At 35.2% G+C, this 12,975-nt stretch overlaps 1 protein-coding gene across 1 annotated transcript in view; it reads left to right on the forward strand.

Annotated features, from left to right (window-relative positions):
• Positions 1-3,534: 3,534 nt before the first annotated feature.
• LOC132563907 (multiple epidermal growth factor-like domains protein 11) overlaps positions 3,535-12,975 on the forward strand; it is a 54,831-nt gene continuing 45,390 nt past the window's right edge. The window contains exons 1-4 of the mRNA XM_060228667.1: positions 3,535-3,688; positions 5,373-5,630; positions 7,334-7,432; positions 9,225-9,320. Coding sequence (XP_060084650.1) covers positions 3,535-3,688; positions 5,373-5,630; positions 7,334-7,432; positions 9,225-9,320 — 607 coding nt within the window. The remainder of the gene's footprint in view (positions 3,689-5,372; positions 5,631-7,333; positions 7,433-9,224; positions 9,321-12,975) is intronic.

The raw sequence follows: 12,975 nt of genomic DNA on the forward strand, positions 1-12,975 counted from the left end.
CGTTATTACGACTTAGGTTATCTCGTTATTATAAATTTGCTAGCGATAGCTTTTTTTAATTTACGAAGTATATGATATAAATTGAAGACATTATAGTCTAAATGGACCAGACTAGTACAAACAGTGATGATAATTAAGTAACGTCACAAGAAATGAATAGTGCACTACCTATTATATGCATTATTAAAGAAATTAAAGTAATATCTTTTAGATTTTTTGTATGGATGCATATTTATATGTATGGGTTTGACAACAGGGAATCCTTATAAATTTCTGCATATTACACGTCGTGTTTTATATGAGTTTCTATTCTTTCATAAACAAACATTAGGCTTACGAATGTGTTTGGCGTCTTCGTCCTTTTACTTTGACGCTTTTGCGGGTTTTCGTCTTTTCGTTTTGCTTCTTTCTGGTATAAAGGGTTCCGCTCTTTTCATTAAAAAAAACACAAACATATAAGGAGGAGTGCCAATTTGGGCCTTCTGGTGGCCATGACGAATACTTTTTATTTTTTGTTTATTAAAAACTTGAGGTCAGACGGTAATGACATGACATTAACTAAAAAATTTTTTTTAGTTTTTTTCTCTTAAATGTCATTTGATGATATATTTTAAAACCTTCATTAGAAAAAATGACCAAAAAATATGCCATTGTTGAAAAGTAGGTCACGGTAATTAAGTGCCCTTATTACTAATTAAGTCACACTTGAGCATCGTTTTTTGTCTTAATGCATCTATAAACAATACGTTTATCACGTGCAGTGTATGTATTTGAAATATTTTTACAAATATGGATGATATTAAAATGGAAAAAAATCAATTTAGCACCGGGTTTCACAGGATCATAAATTACCTTTGTCTATTACTTACAGAATTGTATTTTTGTTTACTGCTTTAGTAAGGGGAATGGTGGTGTTGGGATATTTAGGAATCACTGTCGCTGCCATAATCTGATCAGTTCTCCACCGTCATTTCGTCATCAACACAGCTAAGGAAACTTGAGGAGGCAGTTGTTTGTGTAGTATCAGACTGGTGTCGGTCATACCATAGGACAAATGCAATGTGGGCACAGCAGCCGACTACTCTGGCTCCAGCCTTACATTGACAATACCAGCCTGATATTGGGGTCAGTCCATTAGAATATTCAATCCAAAGATTGTACACCTTCGAAGCAACATTTATAAAGTCCTGTGAGTCGATAATAATCTTGATCAGTTAATCCAACAGGTGAATCAAAGTCTAAACAACTTTTTTTCTAGAGCCAGTGATATCAGTGAAAGCAGGATTTCTGATATTTCTGATATTTCAGATGAATCCAGTTTTGAGTCTTCACTGGTAGAAGTGAGTGACTGAAGAACATTGAAATGAATCTGCCTGATTCAGACAATATATTCTGACTTTATAATCTGCTTTGCAGCAAGCACAGTATTTGTGTACTGGCATTTTACAAAAATAACAAAAATTTAATAAAAACTAAGGAAAACACTATAATACTATTATATATATGTCACACTTGTATGAATGAAATTACATTTAACGGTTTAGTTATTCACAAGATATGTGCATAAGTCTATGCATGTACGAACTGCACAGAACAAGGTATACTTATACATCTGGATATACCATGTGTTACATACACTGCATTGTAGATTACTGAAGTTTGCTAGTGTTTAAAACAAGTCCATTAACAAGGTATACATCAGGGAGATGTCATGATGCCATACGATTTTATGTTAAAGCTCTAGTGTCAAATCATCTTATGTTAAAGCTCAAGAGTACAAATAATGCACGGAAGAATTATTATACTGTGAAATTTATTTAAAATATTTTTTCATACAGTATAATTCAATATTCATTTTCATTAACCGGAATAAGATAGTGACTGGTGCTCTTGCACTTTAAATTGTAACTAGTTTATTTAAATGGCATGCCTCTCTTACCCTGACTGTAACTTATTCATTGCTCTAATTCATGCAAAAATATTTCAAATAAATACACTGCACGTGATGAACGTATTGTTTATAGATGCATTATTCGTCATGGCCACCAGAAGGCCCAAATTTGGCACTCCTCCTTTGATGTATTATGATAAGTAATAGTTTGATCAATCGTAAAATATTGCGTTGCACGGAATGTATATTGAAAAATGCACGCTACGTGAATCGATATACTGTGCTCTTTAAAATACTACTTCTAATTATAAGAATCCAGTTGCTGGAAAGTAGAATTCGGATCCTGCTAAATGTTACTTATTTCCATTTATGTTAGAATGTATCATACTGTAGTAATAAAGCTGTAAAAGTTGGCCGAGATATAGCGATAGATAATGCAAAAATAAATAAATAAACGAAATAAGTTAAAAGGGAAATTTCTTTGTTAGGATATTAAACTTACATTCGACACCGAAATGTAGTCATCCCGTTCTCGTGATCTTAAGAAATATGAATAATTGGGACGTGCATTAAAACACATGTAAACTGTCCCGTCGAATACATGTAAATCGTTTTTGATGGCAACTACTCTCAACTGAATTTACAACACCTCATTTCAATATGAAAACGTTATGTCATGTGATCGATGTGTCAAGCTCGGTCACACATTCAGTTTAACAGAAATGACAAAAATAGTCAATCAATAAAGATGAGCTGATGTACATGTATAAACTTTCTTTACTTGAATTTACAAAAAACTTCTGATATCGTCATTATTCACATTAATTACAAAGCAGAATATTAACAATAAGGTAAAACAAGACAAAGAATAAATATACCATTAAATCATCATTTATTTAAGAAAGCCAACAATACAACTTACTATGACTAGTGCCCAATTACACTATCACTAACTTTCAAATAATGGAAGTTATCTAATTACACCATCACTAACTTTCAAATAATGGAAGTTATCAAGGCCATAGCAATGGTTTCTGGCAGGATCCCGAGAACTCAGAACTGATCGCCTGTATTCTCCAATATATGTAGAGCACATCAGCACCACCCAGGTAGCACGGGTTGGCCTCAATTGTTTGTGAATTTGATTAATATAAGCTCTATGCAACACAATCCAAATTGTATAAAAAAAAATGCTAAAACAAAAATCCCTTTCTTTTCGGTTTCAAATCCTTAAGTTTTACATGGACACTAGACATAAACACCCAACATTCATAGTATTGCTGCTACTGAACATAATGCAAAGCGCACCATATCATTTAAAATTGAATTATTCACATATCGCAGCAGTCAAACTGCCTAAAATGTTTATCCTTTATTGAAATGGACTGTGCTCTGGTCATAATCTTAATGTTCCAATTGGTAAAAAAACAGTATAAAAGAATGTAATGAACTGACAATAGTACTAGTTCACTTTTCTGAGACAACTTCACACAAATACCTGAACAAGTCCTCGGAATTCGACCCCGGGTTGTATCCAGTCGGAAACATTACCCTATTAAGTTCAACGTTCTGCTAATAGGAACACTACACATACACTATACAACAATGAATTTCCACACCTGTCCTATACTGCGGTGAGGGGTATGTGGATGCATAGAGACCAGCCTGGTCTGTTCACAGCAATATCAGAATCTTCGGAAACGTCTGGACATGTAGGAGAACTCGAGGCAGAAAATATTACCAAATCAGTCCTTAATGATAATCTTGATGAATGTAGCTCACTGGCAAAAGGGATGGGTGGGTGGGAACATTTTTCCCGCCTGGCTGGTCCCGGAATAAAGCTACAATGATTGGGTTGTTGGGGCGCTTGAAAGTATAAAGTTTACCAGAAATCTTGTAAGAGTTATCCCCCTTCACTCAGAAAAGCTGAATAACTTCAGCCCCCAACCCCCCACCCCCCACCCCTGTCCTGAGAAAACAGTAAGCTTATTTTAAAATCATTTTTCATTTATAAATTGATAAATGTTGGTATTTCATATTTTAAAGTTATGTCGTTGGTGCAGTAACACTAGCATAAAATACATGAAATAAAGTTGAACAGTATTATTAAGCTAACATTCATCCCTCTTTATTAAGTGTATTTCGCGGGAGATACAATGTATTTGGTCATGCATAACACAGACATTAATGAAACGTGCGTAATTACAGATGTGAACTATTAAACGCATATGTTTGTCTATCTATGAAGAAACCTCACACAATTGGTGTTTTATTGTTGTTTAACAATAATTCTCACTCAGTTTTGCGGTGTTTTCGGAGTAACGGACCTTCGGAGTATCGGACCTGTTTCTTTTTATAAACGGTAAATTTATCAATGAGTCTATTCCATATAATTATATATAAGATAATAACACAATTGCTATATTCTTCTCTGTACGTAATAATATTTTTTTTTAAATTAAACAAATGAACGAAATATTCTCGGAAGAAATGTTCATATTTTGAATGAAGAACGTAACATCATGTAGTGAAGAGGGGAAGGCGATGGTAATTACAATACATGAAGTATGTTTCAATCAAACAGTTTTTGACCAACGTCAGGCATTAAATAAGTATGTACAAGTTAGCTTAGCGCTCAAATCTGAGTAATCGACACGTCTATCTTTCGAACTTTCATATTAGTCTCATTTTTATCTGCGTGTCGTGTTTCTTTTTTAAAACAATCGGGTCCACTCACGAATCACCGAGAGTAATATAAAAACCGTACAGGTACACGGTTCAATGAAACATGCAAGTTACAGGTCTTGTCGGTTCAAAATAGGTGTGTCTTCTCTTGCATCCAAGCCGGAAAGCAACAAAACGGAAAGACGAAAACTCGCCAAAACAAAAAAAAAGTATTAACGAAAAGACGAAAACCCGAAAAAATACGAAAAAAATAAGTTCTACACATTCTAGACACTTGATGTTTCCAATGTTAAATGCCCAATTTAACGGCTATTAAGGTTGATAATATTAATTACCTTTTCTTATGTTCAAGGTCACATGGGTCAAGTATGTTAAAATAATCTGAAGGCTTTTTTCAATACCAAAGATCTACTTGGTGATGACATTTGATCAGTTACACGCGTCGATCAGTTGCTATAATAACAAGAAAACATTGTGTAAAAAGTGAACTTTCGGCATCAGTAAGATATCAACATCCAAAAATGTACTTCGCGATAAACAAAGTCATACTATCGCTTTCTTCATAAATGGCAAAAAAGAACTTTGTAGTTGCATATACGTTTGGATTATGATTCTATTTACTTATTGGTATTTTCTTCTTATTTGTGTGTGCGCGTGTGTTCTCTAAACTATTGAAATATAATGCATGGTTATAATTGTTGGGTTTTAATCAAAGTAATATTCAACTCAAGGATTACGTCAAAAATATTATCAAAGCATTATTTTATCTGACTTCATTTTACTTTATTTTGCATAGATGATGTAGTCCAAAGTCAGGCAGGGCGATTTGGTGGCTTTCAGATATACCTGTCAAATACAACAGATTGGAGAAACGGTGACAACTGTCATACAGATACAACATCTACATGGCAATCGATGGACCTTGCTCCATCTATTCAATCGTGTACAGGCAACACAATCTACCTGACTATCTATGTTGATCGACGACCAGACAAACCTTACAGTTGGTATTCTGACTACGCTATCCTCGAACTCTGTGAAGTCGAAATTTATGGTGAGCTCATTCAGTAAGAAAATATCGTTTACTGATATATACATATATAGTATGGACGGGAATAATGTCATAAAACACACACAAATAATGAACAGTTTCAGTCAGCCGGGTTGCCGAAACGTTTAGTTCTCTCTAGACTGTGATGTTCTGTCGTAGTGATCAACTTGAAATAATTTCACCAAGAAAACACTTTTTTTCACCGAGAATTCACATGAACACTAAAGTATCCTATAAATAATTAAAAATACAAATGTCATATACAATTTACAAACATATTGATTCAATGATTTGAAATAAATGAATAAATAAACTAGATAGAAGCACGCTTTTCTTCCTAGAAAACACAATATTTACTTCAGAACACAAAAACATGTTTAACGTAGTTTATAATTCATATGCCATATATAAAATTATGCATCAATGGTCTGAAAAGAACAAAGAAAAAATGGTAACTTAAATTCGTTTTAGGACTTCGTAGTTTCCGTCACTCTTAGTTAACAATATACTATATAAAGAAGACTAAGTTAAAGAGTTCCCTATGCAAAAATAGAAATTGATAAAGTATTTTTTCTGATGATCCAAAATTAAGAAAGGTTGAAAAGTTAGGCCGGCTAAATACCGCGATATTTACGAGTAAAGTGTATGATATTGACATGTCCTTCTACTACTAATCAACATAAACGTAACTCGTTAAATTGGACCCTATTGATTGTAAAGTCACAAAATCGTATCCAAATTGATCGCAGCATTCAAAGTAGTAAAGTTTGAGATAAAAAATATTCGTTTAATCGGTATAAAGATGACGCTAAAACGTAGCGAAAACGTTTTCGCATGGTAAAGACAAACACACTATGCATTATTTAAACATGGGTCTATATACACTGCATTATTTGCCAGGAAAAAAGGAAAGGAAGTAATGTCATAAGCTAAATTGTAAAAAGTCCTTTCTATATCGATGTAGCACTTTGGTATAACATACAGAAGTAAATCTCAACGGAATATAGCACATAAGTAGCTGAAAAGCTCGAATATCATTGGAGGTTTTCTTGCATATTTCTATTGGGCTGTTTTGGCAGCTTTGAACTGATGACGTCACAGATGCGGGCGACCCATATCGAGGCGATCGCCACTGGTTCAAAGATGTACTTTCAGATAAATCACAAAATCCGAGAAAATGAATTAACTATGACGTTTGTACTTTAATATATAGATATGAAAATACTGATTAATTTTTCCGTGATCTTTGCTTACTAGTTCATGCATACGAATATTTTATCCTTTCATCATATACCACTGCATAACTGTATTGATATATCAATACTTGATACACAATAAAAAAGCACACATCATTACGTATATATTCCTGTTTTTACTTCAATCAAAGTTATTTGTTATATATCTAAAAACCATCAATCATTGTATGTATGCTTTATCATGTAAAGTACTTTTTAAACCACAAACTGAGATTATATGTGGCGGAAATATCAGGTATAGACATGTCTCTATCGCTCTTCATATTTACAATGTTAGAAATCATTTCAATTCACATACAGTGACGTTTTCTTTGGAATATTTATATAATAATAAATCAGACAGAAAAATCTTAATCCATTTTAGACACAAATGACAATAAGTATTATTATTATATTTTTACGACATTGCTTCATGTGTCCCTAAGTATTTATCATATACATGACTTTCAGGTTGTCCATTGGGGAAATTTGGTAACAACAACTGTGATTCCAACTGTAGTACAACCTGTGTTAACAACTCGTGTAACCCTGACACTGGTCGATGTACATGTAAGTTAATAATTAGACACCTCACGTGGATTGTTTCAAACTTATGATTTAATGAACCCTTAATAAATATATAAATGACGTACATCCACTGGAGTCATTCTATTGTTTGAGAACTTCAAGATAGTTACTTTCGGCCTAAACATTCGAGTCTAAAGCCAAAGAATATAACATTATATAATATCCATAATATGCAGTGGTAATAGGCTAAGGGTCATAATGTGTCATTTTAATCTTCCATGTAGAAAAAAATTGTTTGGATTCGGTAAAATCATTAGAATGTAAAATTATGTCTGAAAATAATTATCAATCAATAAAGGAATCAATGTAGTTTATGTCACCTAATTAATAATGGAAAAATTGGTCTTTTCTGGTGGATATTTGAAAGTTTGCACTGTACATGATTACAATACATACAATACTTGTATGTTGATACTAGGCGGGCTAAGATTTCAAGTATTTGCAGAAGGAATGTAAATAATTCTATAAAGGATTTCGGTAAAAGGACGAACTTCACTATTTCTTTTACTTTAAATAAACAGGGATGTATAGCACTTGATCGATAGCCATGTTGTTTAAGCAATAGAGGTAACGTTTAATGTTTTTATAATGTCAACAAATCTTTCCTTCGTTGAATGCACGAACGTAAAAGCAAATTCAGACTACGATAGCAATATGATACTGATTAGTCTTGCTATAGAAATAGATTTTCCAGTCAGAGATCGTAACTGTTACTAATAACTGTTACTTATTTTCAAAGTCAGTACAAAACAAATCTCGCGTTTTAAAGTTTCTCTCTCTATCTCTCTGGTGATATATATTACTGAAAATAATCTTTGTTATGCATGAATGATATCAATCCTGAAAGCTTATCATGGTTATTCATACCACTATCAACATGCACTTTTGGGTCAAACATATTTCTCTGTATTTACAACAGAAATTCTAGAAAATGGATTTTAATATCTGAACAACTTCGTACATTGTGCTGAGCAGCGGTCTTATGATCGAAAAGGAAGTTTTTCGTTGAAGAAAAAACTGAAAATAGAAAAATATGAATTTTAAATATGACATATTATTCATGAGTGTCAAATATAATGTAACGTTTGGTAAGTCAGACCGAAATGCAGACATTCATATAATTCCTACCTCGACATCAACATTAATTTCTTTTACAATGTTTTGGTTTCATTACATGTTTATGTAAACATGTATAAAATCCCCTGAAGTACCGGTACAACTATTAATAGTGTTTACTTCGGCGTTTTAAACTATTCTCTGGTGTTCTATTATGTACAGTTATATCTTTATAGTAAACGTGGTGTATGCTACTCCTGACAAAATATCAAATCATTTTTAGATTGTGCAGAAGGATTTTTCAAAAGCGGGACTGTGTGTATAGGATGTTTTGATAATTGTTTCGGGAAAATATGCGATGTGGAGACTGGCGTTTGCGCATGTAAGTACTGTGTCATTTCTAATTGCACATTGGATTCATTTTACTTTCATTGTCATGATTGAAATTGTCTGAATACATGTACCTGTAACTCAGAAAATAACCCCATTTCTAGTTACTAGAAGGAGTATTACTCACGTAAGGATTTATACACCATCAAATCAGTGTTTGAAATGCTTATACGTTGTTGCACCTTTCTACGATTGAGAAGTAAATTTGATGATCAGAGTCGACATTCTAAAATTACATACCTGATATAACACGCAAATTGATTATAAATCTTTTTGTTTCGAAATGTGAGTGAAAATGCTTATTACATTGTAATAAACGTTGATTTAGCTTGTGTGAACGGGAACTATGGAAGCTTCTGTGACAAGACATGCCCTGACACCTGTAAGGATGGGGTATGCGACCAACATACAGCAGAATGTGAAGGTACGTATATGGTAATAATATGTCAAACTGAAATTCGGCTACGAGAATGGACATCTATATAAGGAATCCTATCGTAGTCAAATATATTTTCAAGACTAAAGAAGAATCGATTTGTTCTTCGCTTTGTATTATCAGAAGTAACTGTGGGTTTTCCCCGGGTACTCCGGTTTCCTCCCACAATAAGACCCCTCGCGCGCTTACATCCGGGCCAACAAGAGTGATTAGTATAAGTTGACATAACTTGTTTCGCAATTGTTGTAAAATAAATAAAGTTTATATTTATATAAGTAACTGTGTACAGCTTAGCCTTTCAATCTTTTACAAGAATATCGGTTTATTATTCAATCCATAGCCATATTACCCCAGCAATATCTACACGCTCTTTCGTGGATTGAACGTGCTGTATTCTCTAGCCTCTGTTATATTTCTGTCAAACCTGAGCTCTGCTACCATTATTTATATATTTGTTATCTTACCATACGGAATTTCCTTTTCTCCCACCTCTGCCCATGTAGGATAGACATGTCTCATGTGGAACAACCATGGAGGATAAATCTATCCCACATAACTGCACTCGGTGACCTCGCTCGAGTGACTATTTCTCTTTTGTACAAAGGTAGACAAATCCCGCAATCGTCTGCCCCAAAATCAAAATGGCTGAGACTGAGAGATTTCAAAACACTAACCTCTTCGCAAAAGAAAAATAATTCCCAAACACAACAACACAACAGCATATCCATGTGTTCTGATCCAACTGATGTTACACGGTCCATATTCTATGGATCCACAATTAGTGGAGGAAACATTAACATTCAAACCCACAACCACATGTTTCCCACCACCACCGTGCCACAGGCTCCTGAAATAAATTTGACACGTCGACGGCCTCGCGTTATTTACGACAGCGATAGTGACGAATAATTCTTCGGACCAAACTTCAACTTGTTGTTTTGCTAGTGTAAATATGTCACGCATCTACCTGGCGATGAAAGACTCGAAATTCCCCGCCAGGTGCGCCGGTCGCGGTCGGCTACACTGATCACGACCTGCAAAGTACGCTTTGAAGTGACAGGGAGAAAAACGACTGTTTATATACGAATGTGGTATATAAAGCATATGTTGATCGATCTATTGATATATAATATCAGAAATACTATATTGTAAATGAATAATTAATAAATATCATTGATTTTTTTACGATCTATATTATGTTGCGTAATGATTTTACTGTCTTGAAACGTCAATGGTGATATTCATGCGCCATTCAGACACTACGGTGGGATTTTTTTTTTTTTTTTTTTTACGTCGTGGCGGAAATAATGGGGTTGGAGAAAAATAATCATCCCCTACCCTCAGAGGATGTGACAGAGAAATCTCCATCCCTCGGGGTGATATTCTTGTTGTCTAGCCCTCGGCAGAGCCTCGGGTTAGACAACAACAAAAAAATCACCCCTCGGGCTGGAGATTTCTCTATCACACCCTCAGGGTAGGGGAAGATTCTATTAGCCCTACTATGTTGTGAAGACATGCGGGAAGTGCAGACCACTGACATTTGACATACCATGCAAAGTTTTAACTTGTATAGGAATTCTTCAATGAAAATGTTTAATGATGGCTACCGTTTATTATATTGTAACGGACACTCACGTAAATGCAAACATTTACTTTTTTATTGTCGTCATTGTACATACATCCAGACTGTCAGGTGTATTATATCAGTCAACAGTCCAACCTTTTTCCTCGGTGATGGACCCTACCCGATAAATATTTACCCTAAGTATGCAGATTCGGAATAAAAATCACTGTGTTGGACCAAGCACATTGGAAATTTGGCTTCACTGTCGTCTAATTAGGTGTATAACAATTTTACATTGATGAATTGTTTAGAATGTCAATTCATTACGTCGTTGAAAAATAATCTATGACTGTCCCTGGCAATGACAGGTGATGAAGAATTTAATTACCCCCATTTAACACCAGAAACATTAATGGATATGTAGATGACGTACATCCACTGGAGTCATTCTATTGTTTGGGAACTTCAAGATAGTTATTTTGGTCTAAACATTCGAGTCTAAAGCCAAAGAATATAACATTATATAATTTCCATTATATACTGGACAAAATAAGTTAAGGATCATAAATTGTGACCATAATATCTTTAAAAATTCAAATCATGTATTGCCGGTAATTGCACTCGTAGTTTCTCCAATATGTACCTAAAGTCATGTCAAAGGTGAAAGCACGTGCATCTGAAGGTCTTGCCGTTCCGCTCTAGTTAACTATGGTGGTGTGAAAAACTGACTGGTCTATTACTACAGAGGAATCTTGCAGGTTTTGATTCTGTTACTTCTAAGCTAAAAAAAGTTGAATTTGGAAACATTTAATCAATTTGTAACGAAAACTTGAAAAACTAATCATGCGAAGACATTTAAATGATATGGAAGCCGCGCGAGCTATAGGGCTCCTTCAAGCTGGTCAAACTCAACGAAATGTGGCGGCACAGCTTCATGTTTCTCAGAGCGTGATTAGTAGGCTATGGAATCGCTATCAACAGACAAATAACGTCCGTCAACGCCCCAGATCTGGACGACCACGCTGTACGACAGCCCGACAGGACAGATTCATTTGCATCACGGCACGACGTCAGCGGTTTTTGAGTGCTCCTGTCTTGAATCTTCAGTTTCAGCGTGCTACAAATCTAAGGATTTCATCCCAGACAATCAGAAACAGACTCCATGCCTCTAATTTACGAGCTAGAAGACCAGCAGTCCGACCAATTTTATCCAGAGGTCATCGACAATCCAGACATCAATGGGCCACTCATCATTTGAATTGGCAATTACGTCATTGCAGAAATGTTATGTTCACAGATGAGTCTAGGTTTTGTGTTGACTTCCATGACGGTAGGAGGAGGGTATGGAGAACCCAAGGAGAGCGCTATGCAGACTGCTGTGTTGTCCAGCATGATCGCTTTGGTGGTGGGTCAGTGATGGTTTGGGCAGGGATCAGTGTTGACTTCCATACAGACCTCTACATCATAGACAATGGATCTTTAACAGCTGTTCGATACAGGGACGAGATTCTACACCCTATAGTAAGGCCCATTGCAGGAGTTGTTGGCCATGATTTTATTCTGATGGATGATAATGCTCGTCCTCACCGTGCTCGTGTGGTCAACGACTATCTTCAACGTGAAGCAATCGTTCGCATGGACTGGCCAAGTCGTTCTCCTGATCTGAACCCTATCGAGCATGTTTGGGACACCTTGCAACGCCGGGTTTCAGCTCGACCTAATCCGCCACAGAACCGCCAACAGCTTATGATTGCTCTGCAAGAGGAATGGCAGCGCATCCCACAGATCAGCCACCGACGACTAATAAGGAGCATGTGCAGACGTTGCAGGGCAGTTATTGATGTCAACGGAGGTCATACTGCCTATTAAACTGCCAATTGCAGTTTGATGAGTTTTCCTTGTCTACATGATTAACTTGCTCTACTTCCTCTTACACTTTGATTTCAAGGGTGATGTTACTCAGGGTTATCTGCTCTTGGTAGCAATTACCACAAATGAATTTGTTTTGTGTAATTAAAGACTAAAATGAATGTTCTGTCATTAAAATTTAAAATATAATCATATTATTATTTGTATGTA

The sequence above is a fragment of the Ylistrum balloti genome, unplaced genomic scaffold, assembly GCF_031769215.1.
Source record: "Ylistrum balloti isolate Yb309-2 unplaced genomic scaffold, AGI_CSIRO_Ybal_v1 Utg371912, whole genome shotgun sequence".
Taxonomy (NCBI): domain Eukaryota; kingdom Metazoa; phylum Mollusca; class Bivalvia; order Pectinida; family Pectinidae; genus Ylistrum; species Ylistrum balloti.